The sequence below is a fragment of the Brachypodium distachyon genome, chromosome 2 (assembly GCF_000005505.3).
Source record: "Brachypodium distachyon strain Bd21 chromosome 2, Brachypodium_distachyon_v3.0, whole genome shotgun sequence".
Taxonomy (NCBI): domain Eukaryota; kingdom Viridiplantae; phylum Streptophyta; class Magnoliopsida; order Poales; family Poaceae; genus Brachypodium; species Brachypodium distachyon.
This window is the reverse complement of record NC_016132.3, coordinates 20,300,428-20,328,164: the sequence shown is the minus strand read 5'-3', so window position 1 is coordinate 20,328,164 and position 27,737 is coordinate 20,300,428. Positions and strand designations below refer to the sequence as shown.

Genomic DNA, 27,737 nt, shown 5'->3' with positions numbered 1-27,737 from the left:
GTTAATTTAGATTTCGTTTATATTTTACTTTCCGTTTGTAATATTTTTTATAAAAGATTATAAAACAAGTTTAGCCCAACTTAACTTAGCAACCAGAAACACAACTTTACGTTGCAGAAAATGGTTGAGAGGAGGCTTTACCTCATTGAGATGGCTTACGTTGTGAGAGGTCTCCAACTGCGCGGGTAAATTGCCGTGAGACGAGGCCAGACAATAAATTGGCAAGTAGCCGGATGGGCAAAGAGGTTGACATTTGACAGGAGTACCATTTTCCTGCTTCTGGTGTGCCGTATTTTTTGAAAACCCCATCGATTTCTATTATAGAAACCGTCAACAGTTTTTACAAAACAAAAAAAACAAGGTCTTTAACAAGAAATAAAAACAAAGGTGCCGGCCAACACAACAAAAACAGATCCCCCAGCACAGGCAGGAACTGCAACACAGCTACAGTTTTCAAAAGACACACTACTATTCAGAGCACAGAGTGCATATTCAGTAAGTGCATATTCTGGTGTGCCGTATGAAGGAATTGTTCAGTTGTTCAAGATTAATGCTGAAGATGTGCAGATGGCTTGCATATTTAATTTCTGTCCCGACACAGTGAGAGTAAACCGTCTATTTAGCTGGTTGGACCAATGCCTCTGGGCGATTGACACGGAGCAGGAAAAAGTTCAGAGAAAGAGATGCTACTCTGGGCAGAGAACAAAAATTCCGTCGCCGGGACTTGAACCCGGGTCTCTCGGGTGAGAGCCGAGTATCCTAACCACCTAGACTACGACGGATTGTTTAGTGGCTTGAACTCTGAACTTTTAAATTGCATAGAGAACAGCACCACCACTGACATTTTTCATCCAGTCCTGCACCATCAGAATATACATTAGCTTAATAGAAGATTTTTTTTAAAGTGGGTTGTGTATTAAGAAATAATTTTTGGATTACAATCTCGCATGACCTGACACATCATGCAGGACGGCACAGAGTCTTGCAAAACACCACCACACAACACACTACGACCCCAACTAGCTAACCCATGAGCAACTTCATTGTCAATTCTATTAATTTTCCGAAAAGCAATGCCCGGATCGAAGGCCTTGATCAGTTTGATATCTTCAATAATACCACACAAACTAGAACGATTTTTCAAAGGGTCATTTTCTCAATAATACCACACAAACTGAAAGGCAATCATTTTCAATGGTAGCAGGAAGATCGGTAAAAGAGCTTAGCACCTTCGATGCAGGCAACCGCCTCGGCCGCTTCCGCACTCGGACAGTCGGTAAAATTATTCCACGCCGAGGCAATGACCGTGCCGCGATGGTCTCGTATGACAGCTCCCCAAGTCGCCGAATTGTTAGAAGCAAGAAAGCTATCATCCACATTAACTTTTACAGCACCCTGAACAGGAGGTTGCCAACCTGCTGAAGTTTTACTGGAGCAATGAGATTGCTGAAGCAAAGTGGTGCCCAAGGATTTTTTAGCTTTTAGGTCAGTCTCCTGCAGCACCAAGTCAGAGTCGGAAAGAGAATTAACATAATTAAATAAGAAATGAGCAGAAGCTTCAACTGACGCATCTCCCTTCTCGAAAATCACATCATTTCGAAGATGCCATGCTCTCCACCAAAGGAAAAGAAGTTTTATTCTCGAGTCGACACTCACACGGTTCAGAAGGACAAGGACCCAGTCTGTACCAGTGTACCGGAGATCCTTCTCAGGTGGAAGATGCCATTCTTTACGAACACTAAGCCGGAGTGCCCTCGCCTTAGTGCAGGACATAACAGCGTGGTAGCCATCTTCAGGCTCCATACTGCAAATAGAGCAAGTCGGAAAGGCATCCATTGACCGTCTATGCCTGTTTTTTTGTACAGCCAAAGTGTTGGTAGCAAGCTTCCAAGCAAAAACTCTGATTTTCGGTGGAACCGACGCCTTCCAGATGTTATCCCAAAGCTTTCTCTGACCTTCTGGGTAGGAGCTAGTACTTGAGAAAGAAAGATTTAATTTTAGATTGGGAGAAAGATGATAAGCACTACGAACAGAGAACACACCCGAATTTTCACAGTGCCAAGCTATGAAGTCGTCACTGCTAGGTGGTAGAAGCCTGATTTAAGAATTTCTTCCGCATCAAAACCATTAAAAGTGTTGCGAATCTGCTGGACATCCCACTCTCTAGTACTAGGGATAATCAGATCAGAGACTCTACGGATCCGAGAATGATTCAGGGGTGTCGAAGCTTTAAGATTACCACGGGGAATCCAATTGTCTCGCCAAATTTGCACTTGTGTACCTGAACCAATGAGCCAAATGGTGCCCTTCTTTAAAAGCTCAAGTCCATGCATGATCCCTTGCCAGCCTGGGGAAGTATTTTGAATGAAAGCCGTGTCAGTTAAAATGCCATGAGGAAAATATTTGGCCTTTAAAATTCTAGCATAGAGTGAATTCGGGAAGACCACAAGGCGCCAGGCTTGCTTAGCTAGAAGTGCTTGGTTGAACATGAAAATCTCTGAAGCCAATACCACCAAAAGACTTCGGTTTGGTTAATTTCTCCCAACTCATCCAATGGGTTTTTCGTCTATTGGTCTCATCGCCCCACCAAAAGTCTCTGGCAATATGGGACAAATCCTCACATAGGGTTGCAGAGAATTTGAAAACGCTCATAGCATAAGTCGGGATAGCTTGAATGACAGATTTGATGAGGACCTCTTTCCCGCCACTGGACAAATACTTTTCAGCCCAATCTGAACAACGCTTCATCAGTTTCTCTTTTATAGGTTCGAATTTGCCATCTTTCATCCTGCCCTCTGGGACCGGGAGACCCAAATATTTGGCTTCAAAACTATTGCTTTGGACACCAAGAATCTGCATGAGAGCATTGCTGTTGTTGGCCGAGCACATATTTCCCATCGTGATTGAGCATTTTTCCTTGCGAGAAGTTGTCCGGTTCTCTGCTCATATTTATTCAGGACATCACGAACCTTACAGGCTTGGTCTCTTGTAGCTCTGAAAAAGAGCAGACTATCATCTGCAAATAATAAATGAGATATGCCAGGACTTCATCGGCAGATGTGGAGTTCTTGAATGGCGTCATTGTTGATCTCTTTTTGTAATAGCAGCGACAAGCTTTCAGCCACAAGAAGGAATAAGTATGGAGATAGAGGATCACCTTGACGAAGGCCCCTACTTGGCTGGAAAGTCTCCAACTTTCTGCCATTAAATCTGACACTATAACGGACAGTAGCTACGCAAGACATGATCCACTCAATCCATTGACTGGCAAAACCAAGTTTGATCAGGGTAGTATGCAGAAAGCACCAATCGACACGGTCATATGCTTTTGCAAGGTCCAGCTTGTAAGCACAAAAGCGGCCTTTATCATCTTGACTCTTCTGGATTGCATGAATGCACTCAAAAGCGATAAGTGCATTGTCCGTAATCAATCTTCCCGGTATAAAAGCACTTTGCGTAGGAGAAATAATTTCCTGTAAAAGAGGTCTAAATCTGTTAATCAAACACTTAGATATAATTTTATAGATTACATTACAAAGGCCGATAGGACGAAAATCTTTCAGATTTGTGGGGTCTTTCTTCTTTGGAACTAACACGATGGTCGTGTCATTGACACCTTCAGGCATAATACCAGTGCGGAAAAATTCCCTGACAGCACGACAGATATCAGACTTTAAAAGGCCCCATTGACATTGAAAAAATCTAGCCGGCATACCATCAGGGCCTGGAGCTTTCCAAGGCTCGATCTGGAAGAGAGCATCGCTTATTTCTTCATCTGAAAATTCTTTGCACAGGTCCAAGTTCATCTGCTCAGAGATTTTGGAAGTAAACACTTCAGTCGCAATTGTCGGATTTACAACAGTGTTCTGGGTGTACAGTTTCTGAAAAAAGTCAGTAGTCAACTGTTCCATGACCTGTACATCATCTATTAACGATCCATTAGGCTTAGCTAGCTGATTTATATTGTTTTTCTTTGCTCGCCAAGTCGCTTTGCGATGGAAGAATTTTGTGTTGCGATCTCCAGAGCGAATCCAACCAACGCGGGATCGCTGCTGCCAATATACTTCTTCTGCATCAAGCATAACATCAAGCTGTTTCGACAGGATAACAGCCTGCCTCTGACTGTCAATACTTGGGTTTGCCAATGCCCTGTCAAGTTTCTTTCTAGTTTTTTCAATTTTCCTGGGGATGGATCCAATCGTACGTGCACTCCAGGAGTTCAAAGACTGAAGAACACCATTCAAGTTATTTGAAACATCACCCAAGTTCACTGGTTTGCGCTGCAGCTCCCAGGCAGCAGCAACCTCGAGATCAAGATCATGTGTCTGTTCCCAAGTAGCCTCATACCGAAAATGGTTTTGTCTCACTCGAGTATTGTTTCTGTTATCTAGCTTAATCAATATTGGGCAATGATTCCGAGGTAGAAGAAACCAAATGTTTTACCTGGCAGTATGGGAAGACTTGAGACCAACTCGGATTTGCAACAGCGCGATCCAAACGCACTCTGACTTTCCTGTCACCATGTTGCTTGTTATCATAAGTACATGGTAGACCTTCAAAACCAAGGTCAAACACATTGCAATGAGATAGCATTTCTCTAAAGTCAAGCATCTGTTTATCAGGGCGCTTGCGATTAGACAGGTGCTCTTCTTGCCACATTACTTCATTGAAGTCACCGGCAAGCAACCAAGGGCTATCAACCATGCCGCTGGTGAGTACGAGGTTCTCCATAAACAAAAGTGCATCTCCATTTTATTCCTTTGGGTAAATCATTGATCATAACATCGATAACACGGTTATTAATCCCAAGCAACTGAACATCTACTGTCATCCCAGAATAAAGCTACCCCTCCACCCTTTCCTTTCTCACTAAAAGATAGAACATTTTTTAGGCCAAGCCTCCACCTTAAACCCTCTACCACCTCTTTTCTCTGTCTTGTTTCTGACAAGAAAACTAACTGCAGCTGGAGTGCATGCACTAGGCATACAAGATCTTGAACCGTGCGGGGTTGCCCAATCGCCCGACAGTTCCAACACAAGAGCGTCATTTTTTCTGACAGGTGCGGCCATTCGCGTCTGTCAGTTGACCAGCGGCCCCGTGGCTGGTAACCTTCAAGTCCTTCCTCTGTTCCTGAGTTTCAGCTGTTGCAGCCTGCTCTGCAACCTGCTCGTTGTGTGCCTGTCTTGCTCTTCTTTTGGTTCACACCTATATCAGCCCCCCCCCCCCCACCCCCACCCCACCCCACACACACACACACGCTTACAAGCATTAGACCCACCTAAGCTATCCTCTTCACTAACACAAAACTCTGAATCCCCTTTTCTTTTCCCCAGAATTTTACTACTTTCCCCTTCACTAAAGGTCACCATCAGGTTGCCATTCACCGCCTTGGCGGTGGCCGAAGTAGCACCATCAGAAGCATCGTCGGATATCCCCCCTGATGGAGGAGGAATGCCAGTGGCAAAATGTTTAACGCCAGCAAAGCGGATCGCCTCCCGCTCTTCCTCCTGCTCGCGGAACAAACGTCTCCATTGCCGGCGGGGCAGCTTGGGAGGAGCAGTAGTCTGCCCTCCCACCGGCACCACGGGAGGCTTGGTCTTCAGTGCTGTGATGAACGGAGCAGCCAGAAGCTTTGTCGCCGCAATCTGCACAGCTGTTTCGGTGACCCCAACCTTTGGGTCAGCGGTCTCCTTCGTCGCCGTGGCGCCCGCCGAGGATTGCAGATCCGCAGGCGCCACAGCAGCTCCCGAGTCCCGTGCGGCGATCTCCTTCACCGATGCCGAAACAAGTAACCCATATACATTAGCTTCATAGAAGATTTAACCAAACAAGACTAAAAGGTAGGCATTGGGAAAGCACGGAATGAGAAACAAAGAAGAAGACGAAAAGGGTAGGCGCTGGGAAAGCACAAGATGAGAAACAAAGAAGGCATGAAGGAGACGAAAAAGGCAGGCGAGGAAAATAATCTAGCAAATAATTGTACAGTACCGGATTTAGAAAGCACGATACGAGAGACCAATTTTACACCCGTTGATCCTAAGCTCTGCAGGAAAAGAGAAAAAGACATACCAAAAATCAGAAAGACCGTCCAAGAGCAAGCCCAGCGTTGGTCAACACAGCAACTAAGAAGCGTTATGCGCTGGAGCACGCCAATGCTAAGAAAATTTTACTAGAACCGCATCAAGTAGAAGCGTCGGTTCCAAGAGTGTGTTGACTCTGGCGGAGCCCACGCGCTGCTCTTTCCGTTCCCATCTTTCTCCCCAACCTCGCCTTCGCCGAGTCCGCACTCCTCTGCCTCCCCGGAATGCGTCGACCATGGGCCTCTGGCGCCCATATGCCGCGACCCCTGACGGCGTCTACGCCTCGCCCATCTCCATCCCGTCGACGAGGGGTACGAGCGTGTGGATGCAGCTGGAGATGAGGAAGCAGCGGTGGAGCGCCTTGATGTCGCCGCTGCATGCCTCGCCGATGCCATGATTCCGGCCACCGCCGCGATTTCAGCCGCCACCAAGACCTCCAACTCCGACCATGACCAGACCTCCTCCAACTCCGACCATGAACAGACCTCCTCCAACTCCACCACGCCAAGACACCCATTTCCGATTTGAAGGATGAAAGAAAAACGCTAGTTCCTGCAGGTGCCGGCGAGAGGATTTCCGGAAGGAACAAAGCAATAGAGGAGGTGGAGGAGATCCCTCTCGATCCATGCTCACGGGAGAAGAGAAGAAAGGATTGGCTTTCGATCCATGTAGATTGCTCCTCACGGGAGAAAAGAACGAGGAGGGAGAAAAGAACGAACGATGGGGAAAGTTCTAGCAAAGTACGGTAGTATTATACTTACTCACTTTCATAATTCTGTTTTAGTTTAATTTTTATTAAAACACCCATAAGAATTATGGGACGGAGGAAGTATTATTTAACGAGGTCCACCGGACCCACCGGAAAAGTAACAAAGCACAGCCATACATTGCAGTAGTATTTCGTTTTGAAGAACCGTTGCTTGCGTCAGTTCTTTAGACTCCATACATTGGCCTTGCTTTAAGATCTAAGTTTGATTGGTTGCGCTTGCACGGGCCGGCCCGGGGGCGCGTTTGGGCCATTCGAAAGAAGTATAGTGGACACGAGAGCATTTTTATTATGGATGTTCATCAGGAATTTTATTTCCCTAAAAAAAAGGAATTTTATCGACAAACGTTTATTACACACAAGCAGATCATTCCCAATTCCAATTAAAAACCCCACGAGATCCCGAGTAACACCATTGTATGGCTGGAAACGGCAAAGGGCGCAGCACCCACCGGCCCAGCCACGCGACTCAGGTCCCTGACCAGACCTTCCCAAAGAAATAAGACAAGAAGAAGAAAGGAAGAGAAAGAAAAGAGATCGACACGGCGTGGGCGTACGCCGAACGGCCAAGCTCGCCCGCGCGCATGCATGCATGCAACGGCTATAATTGGAACGCCCCCTCTCCGCAGCACGCGCCACATTTTCTCTTCTCCCCTTTTTCCCTCCCCTTCCCCCCCTTTCTCTTCTCCTCTTCCAAATTCACGCCCAGCCAGCCAACCAAATTAAACCAGCCTCGACTGTATTGTGGACAGACACCCGGTGGTGCTGCTGTGAGCTAGTCGCGGGTGCGTTGCGTCCGGTGGGAATGGCGTCGTCGGCCGGCGGGTACGTGGACGTGCCGCTGGGCGGCGGCGGAGGCGAGGGGGAGCAGCAGCACCATGCGGCGCCGACGACGGGGCCGGTGATGCGGAAGCAGCCGTCGAGGCTGGCGTCGGGGATGAAGCGGCTGGCGTCCAAGGTGTCGTCGATGCGGGTTCCGGACTCCGTCATGGGCCTGAAACGGAGCCACTCCAGCGCGCAGCCGGCGCTGCGCGGGCTGCGGTTCCTCGACAAGACGGCGGCGGGGAAGGACGGATGGAAGTCCGTCGAGAAGCGGTTCGACGAGATGAGCGCCGACGGACGCCTCCACCAGGAGAGCTTCGCCAAGTGCATCGGTACGTACGCATTGCCCACTTCTTCCTGGCTGCGGCCTGGATCATCTGCTAGCTGGCTTGCCGATTGCCTCTCAAACAAAAAAGGCCTGGTGGCTGGCTTTTATTCCGTTGGCGTTTCAGTCGATCAAGCTGAACGTAAAACGGTGACAAATCGACTGACATACAATGATACAATAGGATTTTTCAGATTGGTCTGCATTAACCACCCACATTGGTTGCTCTCAGATTGCAATCGTTTATCTGAGCAATCATAAAACATCTCTCTTTTTTCTTGCAATGAATAGATAAAGCTTTCTATTTCTCGCAACCAAAAAAAAAACTCATGGATAAAAGTAGATGAATCAAACTAGTTATGCAACTTATTTAGGAATTTCAGAGGATATAAACTTGATCAATTACTTTTTTACGGACTTCAGAATTTGGCTTCCAAGTGTAAGCCTTCAGATGCTCCTTGGTTCTTACCACGCAGCAAGAATAGCAAATTTATGAGCACGTCACTGGACATAGTTACAGACGTACCCTGTAAAACTGACATCACAATAGCAATCTATCTTTTTGAAACTGGTTCCTACAATGCACAAACTGAACCTCTAAAGCCCAGAACGGCTCTGCCTCGTAAAGGTATGGCGGACTCCAAGGAATTCGCAAGCGAGGTGTTTGTGGCATTGTCGAGGAGAAGGAAGATAGAACCAGCTGATGGGATAACCAAAGAACAGCTCAAGGAATTCTGGGAGGAGATGTCCGACAATAACTTTGATTCACGGCTACGCATATTTTTTGACATGTAAAGCTCTACCTTCCTTCTCTTCAATGTCAAACCTCACGGCTGGCCTCCTGATGAGATTGTTTTGCAATCAGGTGTGACAAGAATGGCGATGGAAAGCTCACAGAAGATGAGGTCAAAGAGGTCAGTTGTGTACCTGTCTCTGAATCTGCCTTCTCCACAAAGCTTCTATAAATTCCAATGTCCATATACAGATTATCGTGCTGAGTGCCTCAGCAAACAAGCTTGGCAACTTGAAGAAACATGCCGGGACCTATGCCTCGCTGATCATGGAAGAGCTAGACCCTGATGGTCGCGGTTACATTGAGGTGCCAATAAATGAAATATTTTCTTCTTTCTGATGCAGCAGCAGCATACATATCTGCTCACTCATGCTCTGTTCGATGCAGATTTGGCAGCTGGAGAAGCTACTCCGAGGGATGGTGATGGCCGAGGGGACATTAGATCAGATGGACCAAGCGTCAACAAGCCTTGCGAAGACAATGGTTCCTTCCAGTCACCGGACCCCAATGCAGAGACGTATCAGCACGACCATTGACTTCATCCATGAGAACTGGAAGAGGATATGGGTTATCACGTTGTGGATAATCGCCAACATTTGCCTGTTTATATACAAGTTTGTGCAGTACAAGAGGCGGGAAGTGTTCGATGTGATGGGCTACTGTGTATGCATCGCTAAGGGTGCCGCTGAGACAACCAAGCTGAACATGGCACTTATACTCCTCCCAGTGTGCCGAAACACGCTGACATCGCTCAGGTCGACTGCACTGAGCAACGTCATACCGTTTGACGATAACATTAACTTCCACAAGGTACATACATATGCAGGCCTCCATGCCATTTTCAGGACTGAATACACAGTCTGACCCTTTGTTCCAACCACAATGTATGTTAGGTCATTGCACTGGGAATTGCAATTGGAGCGGGTACCCATACGGTTGCTCACCTGACCTGCGACTTCCCAAGGTTGGTGTCGTGCCCAAGGGACTTGTTCCAGGAAAAGCTGGGGCCCTTTTTCAACAATGTCCAACCGACATGGGGAACTCTGGTGGCAAGCACTCCAGGGTGGACCGGAATCCTCCTGATCCTCATAATGTCATTCTCCTTCACGCTGGCGACACATTCCTTCAGGAGGAGTGTCGTGAAGCTGCCGTCGCCGCTCCACCACTTGGCTGGTTTCAATGCCTTCTGGTATGCCCACCATCTGCTGGTGCTTGCATATATCCTCCTGGTGATGCACTCCTACTTCATATTCCTCACCCCGGAGTGGTACAAAAGAACGGTATGGCTCTGACATCTATTCAGCATAAGTAGTTGTTTTGTGAATTCAGTGTTTATTGGAGTCACGATTTTGGATGTGTTTTCACAGGGATGGATGTACTTAGCCGTTCCGGTTCTCTTCTATGCTTGCGAGAGAATTATCAGAAGAATTCGCGAGAACAGTTATGATGTGACCATCATTAAGGTAAGCTATAGATTATACATGAATGAGTACCAAGTATGAGTTCTTTCAGTTCATTAGTAAGTAGTAACTGATGATCCAATGTATCATGCAGGCAGCAATTTACCCAGGAAATGTGCTCTCTATTCACATGAAGAAGCCCCCTACTTTCAAATACAAAAGTGGGATGTACCTTTTTGTAAAATGCCCAGATGTTTCGCCTTTCGAATGGTGCCGTACCATACCATCTCATCGTCCAAGTCATGATTTTTCCAATGCTTTGGCTTGAAACTCTTCAATGTTTACAGGCATCCCTTCTCCATCACTTCTGCACCTGGAGATGACTACTTGAGTGTACATATCCGGACATTAGGTGACTGGACATCAGAACTCAGGAACATATTTGGGAAGGTCGGTGTAAAATAGATAGAGGGAGGGAGGGGAAGTGATCTAATTTTTTTTAAGCATGACAGGAGCTGACACTGTATTTATGTGTTTCATTAGTGATCTGCTGAAATAATATATTAATTCATGCAGGCCTGTGAAGCAGAAGTAAGTTCCAAGAAGGCTACACTTTCAAGACTTGAAACAACAGTCATAGCACATGGTATGACAGATGAGACTAGGTAATTATGCGTCAGTTATTTATTTGAAGGAATTGCTTGAGAATGAGTATATTAATTGAACTAACCGCTCTCCCTTCATTTAGGTTTCCCAAGGTCTTTATAGATGGCCCTTTTGGTGCACCAGCTCAAAATTACAGGAAATATGACATTCTTTTGCTTATTGGGCTTGGAATCGGTGCAACTCCTTTCATCAGCATACTGAAGGATCTCCTGAACAACATAAAGTCAAATGGAGTAAACAGCTCGATCGATTACTTAAGATTATTTTATCATACATGCATGAATATAAATCATGTTCTCATACATGCAAGTTGACTCTGTAGTGTTTAGTAAGAGAACCCATAACTAAAATGAGTTGGATTCAACAGGAGCAGCAAAGCATGCATGACGAGGAGTTAGGATGCACCTTTAAGAGCAATGGGCCAAGCCGAGCTTACTTTTATTGGGTGACCAGGGAACAAGGCTCCTTCGAATGGTTCAAAGGTGTCATGAATGAAGTTGCTGAAAGCGATCGCGATGTACTACTACTGAACTAACTACTTCACTAAATAACAACTTCCCACATTCTGTCCTAAAGTTTAATAAAAAGAAAGTAACTTAATCTCTCATTATATATACAGAACGTAATAGAGATGCACAACTACCTGACCAGCGTGTATGAGGAAGGCGATGCAAGGTCAGCTCTGATTGCCATGGTTCAATCACTCCAACATGCAAAAAATGGTGTGGATATCGTCTCCGGCAGCAAGGTTCTTCTCTTCTCACTCCCCCTGCTACCTGCAAAATAAAAAGACGCACCATGGTTGCTTCCTTTCCTGACTGCTATTTTGCAGATTCGGACACATTTTGCAAGGCCAAACTGGAGAAAGGTGTTCTCTGATTTGGCCAATGCTCACAAGAACGCCCGTATAGGTGAGTCACGTCTGAAAAAAAATCAAGTGGCAAATCTTACTTTTAATTACAAAGATATATACTAAGATGTTCCATAAATCGGCAGGTGTTTTCTACTGTGGATCTCCAACACTTACAAAAACACTCAGGGATCTTTCAGTAGAATTCAGCCACACAACAACGACACGGTTCCATTTCCACAAGGAGAACTTCTAAGGTCAGGCCAACAAGAAATTCAGTAGCATCCTAGCATCGGGTAGCAGTTCTAGCTATAGTTCTAGCTCTGCAAAAGTGTCGTCAGGAGCTGGGGCATTGGTGTACAAACTACAAGGTGTTAAAAGTATGCGGCATCAGTTAGTGCTGCTGCCGTGGCAGCCGTGCATAGATAGGAGGAGGAAAGTGATGTATTTTTATTTATCAGCAAGATTGCTTCTTAGAATAATTCAGACCTTAAACAGGCAATTGGCTAGGTTCAAAATTGATCGGATGAAGCTAAGTTGTCTCAAAATTGAAAATGAGTTAGTTTATTGAAACAAGGTCGTCTTCCGGTCACATCTGCTCGGTGGCTCGATAACAAATTTGGTTCTAGACACAAGTAAAATGGTATTACATCGAAGTGCCTCACGTAGTGGACTATTACGGCATCCTGAATTCAGTATTGGCCGGCTATTTCCGTGGATACAATGGTCGACATCTATTCCATACTACTGGCCAGAATCTGAGTAGTAATGGTGTATATTTAATCCATACTATTGGCACCCATCAGCAAAAACTGTAGGGTCGAAATTGGGAGAGTTTACCACAAACCTCGCGACCCGCGAGGGATACGATGGAGTCGAGGCCGACAAGCGCGGCAGTGGAGAAGGAGCTGGCTGATTGGAGTGGACGACCACGTCAGCCGTTCTGACAACCAGCCCGTAGGCGGACGAGCAAGGCGGCCGGGAGGCGTAGAGTGCGCCATATGGCCGCGGGTGGCGACGAGCGCGGCGGCGGCGGCTGGAAGACGATCGTTCCTTACTGGGCTTGGGCTGGTTGGGCCTCAAACACGAAATCTGGGGTACCTTCTTAGCCGTCTGATGGATGGACGCAAAAGAGGCTTATATATAGATGAACGGCCCGTTCTAAAAAAAATAAAAAATGGATGAACGACCCTAACCTAGAAACTACGGAAACTCCACTAAAAAAAAACTACGGAAACGGTTTCAAAAAAAAAAACTATGGAAACGATTTCATCTACATTATAATATTGTATTGATGACCCTGTCTTTTTAATATAATTTTATGGTTTTGGTATATCCAAATCGTCTGATTTTTAGTTAGACATCTGTTGATTACTCAGCCGTCGGATCCGGTTTGTGCTTTAAAATTCTGGACGAACGGTGAAGAGAAATGAGTAGAGACCGCACACATATACTAATTCGACGACTCTAGTAATGTCGACTGAGATTTAAACCTTTTCTCAAAATAAGACGCGTGTGGTATAGCCACACACATAATTTTAATATTTAGCAGTATTTCTTAACCTCTATGGTTCCATCTAGGAATCATATGTGGAGATCCTTACCTTCTATAAAATATAAAACGGTTTTGCTTGGGCTCAGTCGCCTGAGATTGTGTTTTTCTTCTTCTTGACCGTACGATCATTACTTTGGAGGTACATGATCGGTCGACCAGTCGACTGAACCGTAGGCAGACCCAATATAAAAACACAGCAAACACCAAAAGCATAAACACTTTGGCAAAATGAAAAGGATAATTACCTCCATGAGAAAGTGGAAGTTAAGTTAAATAGACCTCTTTACTTAGCTAATAATTCGTCATACATACATATTCAGTGAATAAAACAACGTAATGGTAGTGTCTTTGGCTGCCTAATCAGCTTACACGCATAGAAGCGAAGGATAAACATATATAGCGTGATATAATTAATAGCACACGCTGAACAAATAGAATTCGATTGGAGTTAGCCGCCTCGTCGTCATCAAACAAGCGCTCAACTTTGAGTACAAAGTGTACACGAGAGATGGATACTCATAACGTGTAGTTGATGTCGATGAAGCTAAGGATCTGGTGGACGGCGCCGGCGATGTCCTCCGCCGTGAATCTTGGCTCGCCGGCGATCTATATAATAAGAATCGTGGTCAGTTTCTTAATTTACATACGCATGCATGCATGATGGACTGATATGTGTGTAATTGGCACGACGTATATACTCAACCACGACAAGTATTTAGGAAATGAGGGAGTATGCATGCATGCATACCTTGACGTTGAAGGAGTAGAGGACGGTCTGGTCGATGGTGGTGATGTTGGTGTGTAGGATGGACAAGTGCATTTCCTCGAGGACCGCGATGGTCTTGATGAGCTGCTCCGGCCGGCGCCGGGAAAGGACCTTGACCACGGCGTCGGCGCCCAGCACGCGCACCTCGATGTCCGCCAGGCACGACTTGTTCTCCGCCACCTCCTCCCGCCCGAGCCCGCCGTCGAGGTCGTCGATCCCCTTGGCAACACCGTCGTCACTGATAACCGGGATTAACGGGAGGCTCGTCCCGGGCGACGGGGCGGGCACGACGTAGAACGGCGCCGGGGCGTCGTGATGCGGCGGCCCTTGCGGTGGTGCGGCTTGTTGCTCGTGCTGCAGCATGGAGGATGTCGCGGGTGGTGGTACTACTGGCGGCGCCCCGGCGCCGGTGGAGATGTCGGGGGCGGTGGGACGTGGCGCGTCGCCGTAGAGACGACGCCGCTTCTGTGACTCGAGGCACTGGATTAGCTGCTCGAGCTCGCGGATGAACTCTATCGCGCCTCCTATGATGGAGGCTTGGTCTCCCTGCACGGCATGTGTGTTAGCTACTCCCTCTGTTACTAAATATTTGTCGCTGTTTTAGTAACAAATTTGCACTAAAACAGCGACAGCGATAAGTATTTAAAAACGGAGAGAGTACTACGGGGTACTGTAATATTGCTTGTGTTAGCAAATTAGCATGTCATACTGAGCGGCCGGCGTACGTGTTACGTACCCTTTGGACGTAGGATCCGGGCATGAGGGAGCGGAGGACCCGGAGGTAGTCGTTCATCTGGCGGCGGCGGTTGCGCTCGACGGCGATGTGCGTCATCCGCTGGCTCTCCACCTCCTCGCTCGTCTTGGTGGACCGCGGCCGCTTCCTCCGCCCGCTCTTATTCCCAGCCCCGCCGCCGCCACCACCCTTGCCCCCTCCCACAGTCTCCTGCTGCTGTTGCTGCGGCTGCACCAGCGTCGTTGTGCTCTCCGAAACCCCGCCGCCCACGGTACCGTGATCGCCTCCCGATCCTTGGGTGGTGACCGCCGCGTGCTGAGCGGTGGGGTCGTCGGAGTCCTCTGCGGCTGGGAGGGACGGCTGGAACCTGAAGAAGTAGCTGTCTTCGTCGTTGTCGGAGTCCGCCGGGTGGTGGGTGGATAACGGCTGGTTGAGCGCGAGCCGGGGGCCGAAGTCGGCGAAGTGCAGCACGTCGGAGAAGCTGAGCTTGTCGAAGGAGGACACGTGGCCGTGCGGCGGCGGGGGAGGCGGCGGCGTTTGCTGGCCCAGCATGTAGTCCACCATCTCGGCTCCCGCGCCGCCGCCGATGATCTGGTCCTGATCCGGCGCCGCCCCGTCCAGCGGAGCAAAGCTGTCCAGCTGCTGCTGCTGCTGGTTGTTGCTTCCCTGCTCCGACTGCGAGAGATCATAGCCAAATTAAGAAGAAACATAATACTCAATCACGTAGTACTATACATGACTAAACAAAGGGGAATTAACTTGTGGGAACTAATTGATTGATTGACCGTGCATGGCAAAGCAGACCTGTTTTTCCATTGATCAGAAGGAACACGTATGGACGGCTCTAGCTTTGATAAATTCACGACGGACGCATGCTGGCTTAGCTCTCGATCTGCGATGGTGTGGTTTGCACCGCAAAGAAGTGCCAAGCAAGCCTGCAGTGCTAGAGCAAGGAGAAGAGAAGGGATCGATGTGGATTAAATTTGTGGGTTTCCGTCACGGCGGAAAATGGAGGAGGAGGAGCCTCGGATGCATTAATTGGGAAGGAGGAGCTAGGATGAATTCCACCGCGCCATGCACCTCCCGGAGGATGGAACGGGAAGGCTCCTCCGGGCGGCCGGTGAGTTATTTTTCTCACATGCACCCCGCTCCCGGCCTCTCCTTTTTCTCTTCTTCCTCCACCCTCTCCTCTGCTTTTTGTCATCTTTTTTCGCAGGTCGACATGTGACCATGCATGGCTGGACCTGGTCTAGCCCTCGGGGCTTGAGCAGGACGGATTTTTATTTTATTTTACTAGACGGGTAAGACTAAATCCGACTTATGTTTATCGGTCGAAACAGAAATGCGTCGTCTACGATATACACAGGGAGTAAAATGGTCAACGATGTACACTCACTATTGACCATGCATGGCTGGACCGCTGGACCGTATTGGGCATGGGTATTGTACCAGATCGATCTGAGTTTCGCAAAGCCCATATGTCCTACTACCAGCCATGAGCCCGCCGCCTGGGCCGTATAAGGCCTTAGCGGGGCCCCACCCCTGCCAGCAGGCTACAGAATACAGAATACAGATACGCGGCCGCGTCCAGCAGCCCGCAAGACTTCTCTAAAATAAAACCTAAATAAAATCAGCCTGCCAGCCTGCAAAACGAGATAAATCCATATTAATTGTCGAAGTATTACATGTATCTAGACGTTTTTACGCATAGATACATCCATATTTGGGCATATTTTAGACAATTAATAAGGATCTGAGCGAGTAGTACATTTTACTCACCGCGGATTCGATGTGTCCGATCATATGGATTTTGAGTGTCTGTCAGATCCGTTCATATGGATTTGACGAGTCTTTGTTAGCGTGTCATGATGCTTTTGTTGGTCTGATCTTTTTGGAGTCATTCTCTAGCGTTCTCGTGAAGATATTGTAGTTCGACGACTTGCACCTTAGGTGATTTAGGTGATCACCCCTAGCCCAAGTACGTTCAACGTTCGTGACTTCTCCTCTTTTTAGATGGGCGATTCAATAGACTTTTAAAACCTTTGAATCCAGTCAAGTTTGTGCAGGGTACCAATGATGATGTTGCCGCTCCGGTCTAATTTCCTTTTGCTGAAGGTTGGAGAATATTTCGTGTTGCAAAAAATGATACCATGGGGAGTATCTTTTCAAGAGATTTCGTTGTAATTTTCAGTCATAGGTGTTACTTTGTAGTTTCTTGTATCTATGAACCGAACTTCCGAAGCACTTTACATGTAATGATTTTGGAGTTTGAATAAAGTTACGGTTCATTCTAAAAAAAGTAATTTCGGATCAATGCGCATAATTTTTTTTTTAATAATCACATCGGAAACACATGGTAGTGACCATTTTGTGTTGTGCAGCGGGAAAAGGAGAGTAGGGGGTTTAGTTGGCATTTGCATGCTTGAATCTGGCTAGCATGTGTATGGTCAAATTCTGTGGTGCAGCTGAACCTACCTTACCTAGGTCGAACGAAACATTTTTCACTTTTACTTTTGCTTGCAAAAACTCCATCCTGGGATGAAGAGTATCATAAACAAACCTGCATGACTTTCAGTTTTTTTTTAAACACCATGATTTGCAGTTTGCCCATTGGCACTGGCAACCCCTTTTGGGTTATCATCATGCTCATTAACCATTTCAGAAGTTGTATTTACATGTGGTCTTCCCACTTTATATTAATTGGATTCCTCCAGAACCTTTTTGACCGAATTCACAGATACTATTAATTTCTTTACCCTGTTTAAGCTTTGCTTAGACCAATGAAATGACGAATTTGCCCATGGGGATCCCTCAAGATTGATTAAAGAACATATTGATAGAATCTGGGGGTAGTTTTCTTTCAATGTAATTACTGAGTACTGAGGGTTGTAAGTGGGCAGCTTCTCGTTTTGTAATCTCCAGGGTCAACATTAGCATCCGGGGGGACACATGTTCATGCCTAGTGTTATTCTCTCCCAATCTCTTTGTGGTCGATTCGTCCAAAAAGGGCACGGCCATCATTTTGGTTCTTCCTGCATTTCTTTTATAAGAAATAAGGAACAGGATGAGATGTGAAGGAAACACCTCATCACATGATTCCTCTTTTCTCTCTCCACTTGGCAAAGCTATTGGTTCCTCTAATTTGAAACGTCTTGTTGACCATCCCGTATGCAGCGGTTAGTACCTTTTTTTATTGACTAAATTTTAAGAAGCCACGGTACTTGGGCAGGTTTCTCACAGAACCACACTTTTTTGTAATTTGCTCGTAGAACCACACATCTTGGGGCTAATTGTCTCAACTTACCCAAAACTGATGTTTAAGCCATTTTGATAGTATTCCTTACATGTGGGGCCCGTTGTAAGTTGCCACGTCGGACGCAAACCCGACCTGATCGACTAGCTAACCCGGACACACTTTCAACTCTTTTTCCTGACATGTAAGGAAAAATGTCAAAATGGCTTAAACATCAGTTTTGGATAACTCGAGACAATCAACCCGAAGAAATGTGGTTTTGCGAGCAAATTATCAAAAAGTGTGGCTCCGTGAGAAACCTGCCCCGAGAATTTTGGTTCCCTGAAATTTACTTTTTTTTTATTTGTAAAAACTGACAAGAGCACTACTATCTTTTGTAAAGAAGAAATGGAAAATGCATATAACATGATGTACATACAGGGGGTGTTTTTGTGAATCGAACAATGTCCGAACAAATAAGAGTAGTGGGTTTTTTAAATGGAGGCAAAACATCTACAACGCCGTCATGAAAAGTGACAGCGCGCAAGCACCCCCAACCGACCTAGCAAACAACGCGGACTCTACACCTTTGATGAGAGGAAGACCGTTGTGACTCCGCACCTTTGATGAGAGGAAGAGCGTTGTGCGCGCACGTGTTATCGTCGTCGGACATTACTCCTCTCGAGTTGGCAACGGCCGTTCCACCAACAAAGCTTCAACCGCAACAACCACACAAAGTCTGAACCCGACAATGCCAAACAGCCGACTAACGCGTCGAGAACAAATACATGTAGTATAGTTAATTAGTACTTCACTGCAACAACGCATTATTACTATATATTTTTCGGTTTTGCTATTTCTTAGGCGATCGAGAAATAACTATTTTTTAGTCGATGATAACAACCTTTTGTTTCAATGATTCGTGTAAGATTAATGTAGGTCCGATGGATAAGAAAATTTTCATTGGATGGCTACGATTGTCAACTGAGAAATAACTATTTTTTAGGCGGGTGAAAAATAAACACTCCCTATATTTTTCATCAAAAACTCTTAGTTATGTACTACGCTTTTCTACACAAAATCTCGTACATCGCTACTAGCTGGGCTTGCAATCATGGTGAAAAATTAACAAACTTATCAGGTGCTTGTTAGTCGGCATTAGCGGCCGACAGAGAATCCGGCAGCCCTCTATGTGAGGGGGGGGAGAGGCAGTCAAGACTCAGCCGTAGTCTCCCTTACTCTCCCCTGCGATATATGCAACTCACGCACGCATAGGCTTTTCGCTAAAAGGGAAGGGAGATAGAATGATCAATGGTGCATATTGTTTTAATTAGCTCGCCACTGAATCTCCTGGTCAATTGCCCTAAAATAAGAGAAGTACTTAGTACTTCCTGCACTGCACTTCTCTGCTAAATTAATCTGTTCTCGATAATTAATCCCTGCCTCTCCATGTATAGGGACCCTGCAATATTTTGAATGTACTAACCTTTAATGTGTACTTTTCGCTGTAGTGAAGCCTTTTGTCATCGTTGACTTAATAGCTTCAATGATCCCTTGCTTACTCATTAATTCCTCAGCTGAGCTCTTGTTCATTGGATGTTTGCATGCCCATTTGCGTCTCTTTGTGGAGCTACGTTTCTAGGGCAACTGGAGCTGCTTTTTTCTTGATGATACTCATTTGCTGCAGCTGAGCGGTTTTAGATGGTCAAAACTGAAAAATGGATGGTGTTGAAGATTGGCTCCACTTCTGGTCTAAGGATCACATTAGTTTGTGCCTGCAGAAAGATCAGTACTCATGAGGTCTAGACTCTAGTTCCGGCTAATGTTTGACGGCTCTGCTTCGGTGCTCCTTGTATATAGAAGCTACCGAAATCTTAACCCATAGTTAGTAGAGTCTAGAGTATAGGTTGGGGCAAATTAATACCAACCTACAAAAATAAATCAAAGTGAAGAACACATACTTATACAAACTTTTGATCATAATTAAGTATGTACAAACTTGAATTTCACTCATCGACTACCAGACAAATCACACCCTCAACTCTCCTAGGCTGGTCAAAAGCAGTAGTGCAGTACTAAGATGATGTGATTTGGTGGCTCCTGAGCTCCATTGGGGCCCGAGAGTGGACTTTTGGAGCTCGAGACCATGGAGCCCAAATTTTTCAGAAATTCAAAAATAGTATTCAAACGTTCAGAAATATGAAAAAAGTTCCATGTGTACATATGTATGTATGTTTCATAGTTGTTAATTTTCATTAAGAAATATCTTAACATGTGAGCTACATAGAAAAGGCAAATATGTATATCTACCCTAGATGTATGGCAACGTATAAGGTGAAAATGAAAATATTTCAAACAAATGTCTGTCTGTTTTGTGTAGCCTACAAATGAAAATATTAATCAACAATTTTTTGCAGGTACATATTACACATTCATATGTATGTGTACATTTGTTTCAGAAATATTTGAAACTTCTAAAATACGGTTTTCAATTTTTTGAAAAAAAATCAAGCTCCATGCTCTAAGGAGCCCGAGCTCCGTCATGCAATTTCGAGTGATTTGCACCTTACATGTCTCGATAGGAGATCGGGATCCATTTTTGTATGCCACATCAGAGATCTATAAAATTTGGAAATAAAGAAAAAAGACTAGAAAATTTAGAAAAGGGGGGGGGGGGGGGGGCACAAACGTATTTCAAAAAAAAAAAAGTCTCATGTTGGTTAATACAGATTTGCTCGCACTTAAGATTTTAAAAAGTGCTTTTCTTTAAGATTCATAAACTTTCCTAAAAAAGCATAACCGAAGCATGTGGGCAAATTCCCATTTCCAAACTATTTGAAGAAAAAAAATCTTGATAGTTTGGAAGCTAGCAGCGTCGGGCTCCGGTTCTGACATGTTGGAGACAACAGTGTCACTACTAAAAAAAGGCTTATCAGTAACGGTTGAAAAACAGCATCAATAACGGTCGGGGCCGCCGTTACTAACTTCGTGTTACTGATGATACCCATCATCAGTAAGGGTCGCAGCGACCATTACTGATGTATATATACATCAGTGGAGGTTGCTCCTACACGACCGTTACTGATGTATATATCATCAGTAACGGTCGCTTTTCCACTCGACCGACACTGATACATTTTCGGTATTTAAAAAAATAATTAAAACCACAGAAAATACACAGAATAATATATACATCACAGAAAAATGTATCTCATCACAGAAAAATACATATAAAGCCGCATCACATCACAGCACATCACATCACCTAAAGCATACAAATGTATATAAGCCGCATCATTTAAAGCATATAAAGAATACAAATGTATCTCACTTGACGACATTGATTACAAAGTGTCAAAATTCCATAGAAGCATAATTACAAAGTGTCAAAATTTCTTGGAAGCATATAAAGAATACAAATGTATCTCATTTCAAGCTTGAATCTATTGTCGTGGGTGAATCCTAGACACAGCTTGTTCCACACGTTCGAAGAAGTCCCCACTAGACTTGATGACCTCATTGTTTATGAGATGGGCGAACTCCCTTTGAATGTTATAGACGACCCATTTAGGTCGGTGTCCCATTGTCATTCGGGGCCGCCAGTACTCTTCCATCGCCGCGACTGATCCTTCCCACTCAGGCTTGAACATGCTGGCATTCTCCATAAGGATGTGACAGCAGTAGTAGCCACAGAACACACTGTCGGGCGACTGTTGCTGGCAAGGGAACCTGTGGTTGTGATGAGGCTCATCTTTATAGCCTTTACCAGCTAGTTTTCCCTTGGTCGCCACATTCCAAGCAGTGTTAATGAGTGATTTGATGGGTTTCTAGAACCTACCTCGAACACCCTTCTTCGGAAGTAGTGAATCGAAGTAGTACACTGCGGACCAAGGCAAACAAATGAGTATTGTCATCCAATGGTCTCTGTTTTCAAAAGAAACAAACTTTAGTATCTAAGGGTGTATAAGAAAGACTGAATTAGAAAAAACAAAAAGTTCCATATATAAAATTGAACTTACTCCAAATTAAGGAAGAAGAGGATGAAGTCGTCGTCCGCGTATTTCTCGAGACATGCCACCAAATATTTAGATGCCATGGTTCTTGAGGCATCCTTTTCTGGCTCAAGACCGATGTCACCGTAGTTGAACATCGCGGGGTCTAGAATGGCTACTTTTTTTTACCTCCAATCGCCGCAGTTCTCTTATTTGGTAGGCAGACCACAGTCTTAAGAGGTTGATATCAAGCTTTTGGCGGTTGAAGAGGTGGAATAGTTCGTTGAACTCCACACGAAAGGTGATAGGACGTTCCTGAATGTTCCCGGTTTCTTGGTCAAAGAAGCCATAGTCTTTTGGGATTCTAACATTGATCTGTTGGGCATGCTGTTGAGAACCAGCTGATGCTTGCATGTAGAACTGATGAAGCTCTTGCATCTCTCTGGACACGGCACGCAGGGAATCTTCGGTGACCATCGGTCTTCCAGGATAGTAAAGAAGCACCCGGTCGAACTCCCTAGCCACAAAATATGATCCGTCTTCAAATCTCTGGCCTTGATATGGGTTCTTGATGAGAATGTCAGGCCTATTGTCCTCCCAGACTCCAGTTATGTCAGGCACATGGTGCATCTCATCTTGAGTGACATTGGAGGACTCCTTGATGGTTTTGCCGCCGCGCCCCCTCTTTTTATGCCTCCTCTTACTGTCCCATGCCTTGTACTTGTTATCGATCTTGCGGCCACCCATGGACTCAGCGGCACCCAAGAGAGAGAAGGTGGGAGGGACGCTTCCAGCCTATGCCGACCATGTGGTCTGGCTATCTTTGAGCTGTGCAGGCATCGACATTGCCCGCTCTTCATCTCCGCCGACATCGACAGGAGGAAGTATCCTAGGGGAAAGGCCGAGCGACGAATGAGAAGTACCTTTGTGGGCGGAGGGAGATGGAGTCATAGAGGGCCGGCGCTGGTTGTAGAGAGATACCAAGCTCCTAGGCCACATAATCCGGTAGTTTGGACAACCGCCTAGGATTTCCACGCCTTCCTCCGGAGGTAGCGGGATAGCATAATCCCGATGCTCCTCGACGACGGAGTCCACCATCACACTCACTTGTGCGTCGTTCATGAGAATGCCGTGCACCAGTGGCGGGGATTGTCTGGGCATCAGGCGGCCAATGGCGCCTACAGGCTTCCCAGGCTTGTCAACGTGGATACGACACTTCACCGGTGCCTGCGAGTAACAAGAAGAAGGCATATGTGTGTAAGATCTTTATTCATGAAGGTAAGGAGTGAAAAAGAGTTTGAAAAGATTGCTTACAAGGATGTTGTCACTCGGACCCGGATCGTCATCCCGGATGCCCTCGCTTGGGGAAGGTTGGCTACCGGGGGGGGGGGGTTGTCCATGCTAGGAGTCGGGCTGTAACCTGGGGTGTAGGTGTCTTCGTCCTCCATACGTGTGTCGGAGGCGGCGCTGCTCTTCAGCGGGGTGCTCTTTCGCGGGGGAAGAGGAGGAAGGAGGTTCCTCAAACCTTCCACTCCTCCCCCGAGTATGGTGCCAAGGGCGGGGTGGTCTTTGGCCAATGCCGACACCAAATGATGGACGGCTTGCACTGCATATTCCCGCGACACCTCTTGAGACATGATAGATGCCGGCTCTCGCGCCTCCGCCTTAGCTTGTTCTATTATCTCAGAAGAAGCAGGGAGCTTTTTCTGGACCCTGCTTCGTTTCGGAGCAGGCGGGAAATAATCATCCCAACATGCCCCTTCGCCTTCTCCTAGAACACGGCCTGTGTGCTCCGCCTTTTGCAAGCCAGTGGTCACAGCCGACTCCCACCTCTTGCTCTGCACGGAGTGTCGGAGGTTTCTGACCTCTTGCTCTCCTCCCATTTGTGGGCATTTTTCTGTTATCATATAAGACAGGACGTGAGTCTATATGGATCAGAAGTGTCATAATTAACGCCGAAAACAACTAAATGCACGTGAACCCTTACCATAATTTTTTTAACAGGCGGCTGCATTGGCTCAATGCCCACCCACTCCTCGAGTGTCATGTGCTGACGTGAATATTCTCTAGCACGTTGGTCCTCTAGCATGTCATGCACTGGAGGCACCTTGCCTGCCGCCTCGAGAATTCGGTTCTACTTGCGCCAGACCTTCTTCTTCCCCTCTTTCCCTGCACTCCCTAGCCTGTGGTTATAGGGCTTCCTCGCGCGCAACGCCCTCATGCGTTCACTCTTCACAATGAAGGCAGGGTCAGACGATTCCTTCTTGAATTTTTCCCATTTAGCCTCATCAGTTACGGAAGGCCATTTCTTCTTGATGATCTCGTAGGGTTTGTCCATCCACTTTCTAGCGGTAGTTTTCCAATTAGCAAGTCCATTGCGGACTGCTATGTTGACGGCCGCTAGGAATCGCTCGCGCCACTCGTCGGTGACTTGGAACCTCCTTGCAACGTCCGTGATGCACGTGTTTCTAACGACTTGGGAGATGTCACTCCACTAGTCGGTGATCTTGCAATACTTGCGTGCAACGGCTCCACAGGTCGTTGCGAAGGCCTTCTGTGCCCTCTCAGGCGACTCCGGGAGACCTCTCTCAGATTGCTGGGTGACCACATAACAGAACTCTTTCAAGTTGTGTCTCCCCCTCGGCGTCTTCTTCCTTTGCTTCTTAGCGGGAGTTTCAGAAGGCTGCAGGTTACTCTCTTCCACCCCTCGCTCGTTGTCGCACTCTTCTGAACGAGAGCTATCTGAGCCAGAGCTGGCAATTTGCTCTCCCGATGAAGACTCTTCATCGACACGATCTACTTTCTCCCGATCAAGAACTGGTTTCTGGCTACTCTTGCCCATTTCGTACCTATGCCATCAAAACCATCAAATATATATCAGCCGAAAATTTAGATGGACCATGATATCGAAGAATGATGGAGGGAAGAACATCTCGAGCTCGCACAGAATCTGTATCATACTATCCTTCAGTATCTGGCATCGTCTAACGGTGATTGACTTCTGCGAGATGCTGTCAAAGAAGTCAGAAAGCTTCATGATTGTCTCCCTTACGTGCGGCTCCATGATACCTCTGATTGCGACTGGAACTAACTGAGTGAGTATGACATGGTTGTCGTGAGACTTCATGCCAGATAGCTTGTGACTCTTCATGTCAACTAGATGCTTGATGCTCGACGAGTAGTTCGATGGGACTTTAATGCCCTGCAGGCACTGGCACATCCTATGCAACTCGTCTTTGTACATGTTGTAACATGCAAGACGACACCGCGTGGTCACCGTCACGAAACCATTCTTGTCGGCTGCCGACACGTGATCTTTGCCCCACAACTCTTTCCTGATAGACATGAGTTCCAGGTCCTTCCGTGCATTGGGTCCATCTTTCGTCTTCTCTGGAATGTTCGTCAGCAACCCCGACACGCTGTCGCATACATTTTTCTCCACATGCATGACATCTATGCTGTGGCGGCATTCTAAATGTGCCCAGTACTCCAAGTCCCAGAATACGGACCTCCTTTTTCACACGACGCCTTCAGGTTCCTTATATTTCTTCGCAGCAATCTTTCCGGGGACAACCTCAAGATCGTTCACAATTTCGAGAATTTGCATACCAGACTTCTTTTTCGGCGCTGTCCCGTGCTCCGTCTTCCCATTGAACCTTTCCTTGCCATCCCTCCAAGGGTCTTTAGCATCCAACCACTTTCGGTGGCCCATGTAAACAATTTTGGATGAAACGGGCAACTTCTCCGATGTCGTGTTTTTCCCGCACTTTGTACAGGCTTTGTACCCATGTGTCACCTGGCATGAAGTATTTCCATTCGCGGGGTAGTCATGCACGCAGGTCAGAAGCTCTGCTCTCATCGTGAAGTACTCCCTCCTGTTTGCGTCCCAAACCACTCTGCGGGGGGTTCCAAAGCTGCTTCAGCTCATTCTTCATTAGCTGCAGATACACATTTAGGTCAGCTCCCGTCTGCTTTGGACCCTGTATGAGCATGCACATGTGGATGTACTTTCTCTTCATGATTAACCATGGAGGAAGGTTGTAGACAAACAAGATCACTGGCCATGTGCTATGCTTGTTGTTCATGTTTCCGAAAAGATTTATCCCGTCAGTGTTGAGACCGAGCCTCAGGTTTCTGGGCTCTGCCCCGAAATCTGGAAATGCCGTGTCGAAGTTCCTCCACTGAGTCCCATCGGCAGGGTGTCTTAGGACCCCAGCTTCCTCCACACGGTAGTGCCCGTCAGGATCGAATGCAGCCTGCGCCGGATCATGATAGACGAGATACCTCGCATCCTTAACATTCTGCATCCAACGCTCAACTCGGCCACCTGCCGTAAGATACCAGACGGTCTTTGCCGGCCTTCCCTTCATCACTTCTTCCCCATCGTCTTCACCAGCTCTGGCGTTTTTCTTCTTGTATCTCGATGCACCGCATATGTGGCAGCTCTCATGGTTCTCGTACTCTCTAATGTATACCATGCAGTCGTTTGAACATGAATGATGTTTCACGCAATCTAATCCGAGCAGGCATGTAATCTTCTTCGCCTCGTATGTGCTCTTGGGCAACTTGTTTGGCTGTGGAAAAACCAAAGCAAGGTAACTCAACAAGTTCGTGAAGCCCTTGTCTGACCAGCATGATGCTGCCTTCAGTCTCAAAAGTTCGAGCGTCACTTCGAGCACGTTGTTTTCTTCGCCAGCTCCATCATACAAGGGTGTGTTTGCGTCCTCCAACAATTTTTTGAACTAAGCAGACTCTGCCTCATCTTCGGGGTCCTCCAGCTGGTCCCGTAGATACGGGTCATCTAGCATTTCGGCAATCCTGCCACGTGGAGCTCCTTCACCTTCCACATTAGCATCCTCATTGACCCTTGTTTCTTCCTCGGAATCATCGCCAAATCATACCGCAGGACATTATCATCTTCGCTACCGCTACCGACATCAACCGCATCCTCCCCGTGACAAGTCCAGCGAGAATAACCCTCCACAAAACCCGATGCCAGCACGTGCATCTGAACATTTTCAGGCTTCATCATGCATGTGTACATTTGCGACATGGACAACGCATCATCAAAAGTCATTTTCATTCCATATCACCTTTCGCGACTCCAAAAAAGACCGTCCATTCGGTTATCCATCGAGCATTGATTCTTTCCTTGGCGTACATCCAAGAACGATCCTTCGATCTACAACACAATACACAAGAAAACAAACAAAACAAAATAGTTAGCCTAATCATTGACAAGGGGATTAAGGTGTTAATTAACCGGAGCTAACTAAAAATTTGAAATTAGAGACATTCGGAGAGAAATTGGAGGCCGGCGAGAAAGATCGGGAGGGAGATAGAGCTCGCAAGCGAGAGAGAAGCTCCGGGCGACGACGAGGAGGCCGCATTTTGGCTGGCGGCCGCGGAGCTCAAAAATTTGAAATTGGGGAACTTCGGAAAGAAATTGGAGGCCGGCGAGAGAGATCGGGAGGGAGAGGGAAGCTTCGGGGTCGAGAATCGGAGCTCGCCGGCCGCCGGAGCTCCAAAAATGGAGCTCGACAGCCATGGCCACCCACCGGCCATGGAGGCGGCGCCGCTGGCGCAGGGGGGGGGGGAGAGGAGGAAGGGGGAGGGAGGAGGGGCTACCAGGGGGGCTCGCCGGCGGCCATGGCGCCGTCGGGCAGCACCTCGCTGCGTCGCCGGAAGTGAAGGGGCCGCAGCTGGTCCGTTACGACGCGCGGCGCGACCAGCTGCGGCTCTGCCCAGTCTATTTA

The 27,737-nt window shown here is 46.8% G+C and overlaps 2 protein-coding genes, 2 long non-coding RNA genes and 1 other non-coding gene across 6 annotated transcripts; 1 reads left to right on the top strand and 4 right to left on the bottom strand.

Moving 5' to 3' along the window:
• Positions 1–709: 709 nt before the first annotated feature.
• On the bottom strand, positions 710–782 carry TRNAE-CUC. Its single transcript has one exon. It is a non-coding gene; the product is annotated as a tRNA-Glu (tRNA).
• Positions 783–7,573: 6,791 nt separating this feature from the next.
• Positions 7,574–12,276, top strand: LOC100831541 (putative respiratory burst oxidase homolog protein H). The gene is made up of 15 exons (XM_003568225.4): positions 7,574–8,001; positions 8,623–8,785; positions 8,860–8,908; positions 8,980–9,093; positions 9,175–9,597; positions 9,681–10,067; positions 10,155–10,250; positions 10,342–10,457; positions 10,535–10,637; positions 10,764–10,852; positions 10,936–11,086; positions 11,221–11,370; positions 11,473–11,601; positions 11,686–11,764; positions 11,850–12,276. Exons 1-15 carry the CDS (start codon positions 7,653–7,655, stop codon positions 11,957–11,959), a joined length of 2,508 nt encoding a protein of 835 aa, XP_003568273.1. The 5' UTR covers positions 7,574–7,652; the 3' UTR covers positions 11,960–12,276.
• On the bottom strand, positions 8,372–9,030 carry LOC112271185. The gene is made up of 2 exons (XR_002964168.1): positions 8,922–9,030; positions 8,372–8,835 (listed from the first exon to the last, which is right to left on the bottom strand). It is a non-coding gene; the product is annotated as an uncharacterized LOC112271185 (long non-coding RNA).
• Positions 9,957–11,901, bottom strand: LOC106865948. 2 transcript variants are annotated; one of them, XR_002964167.1, is made up of 4 exons: positions 11,497–11,901; positions 10,918–11,062; positions 10,420–10,560; positions 9,957–10,082 (listed from the first exon to the last, which is right to left on the bottom strand). It is a non-coding gene; the product is annotated as an uncharacterized LOC106865948 (long non-coding RNA). The 2 variants fall into 2 exon arrangements; XR_002964166.1 differs by lacking the exon at positions 9,957–10,082 and having other exon boundaries at positions 10,246–10,560.
• Positions 12,277–13,508: 1,232 nt separating the features above from the next.
• On the bottom strand, positions 13,509–15,903 carry LOC100829691 (transcription factor FAMA). Its single transcript, XM_010232974.3, has 4 exons — positions 15,562–15,903; positions 14,761–15,432; positions 14,007–14,570; positions 13,509–13,864 (listed from the first exon to the last, which is right to left on the bottom strand). The coding sequence occupies exons 1-4, from the start codon at positions 15,571–15,573 to the stop codon at positions 13,775–13,777; spliced, it is 1,338 nt and encodes a 445-aa protein (XP_010231276.1). The 5' UTR covers positions 15,574–15,903; the 3' UTR covers positions 13,509–13,774.
• Positions 15,904–27,737: the final 11,834 nt, after the last annotated feature.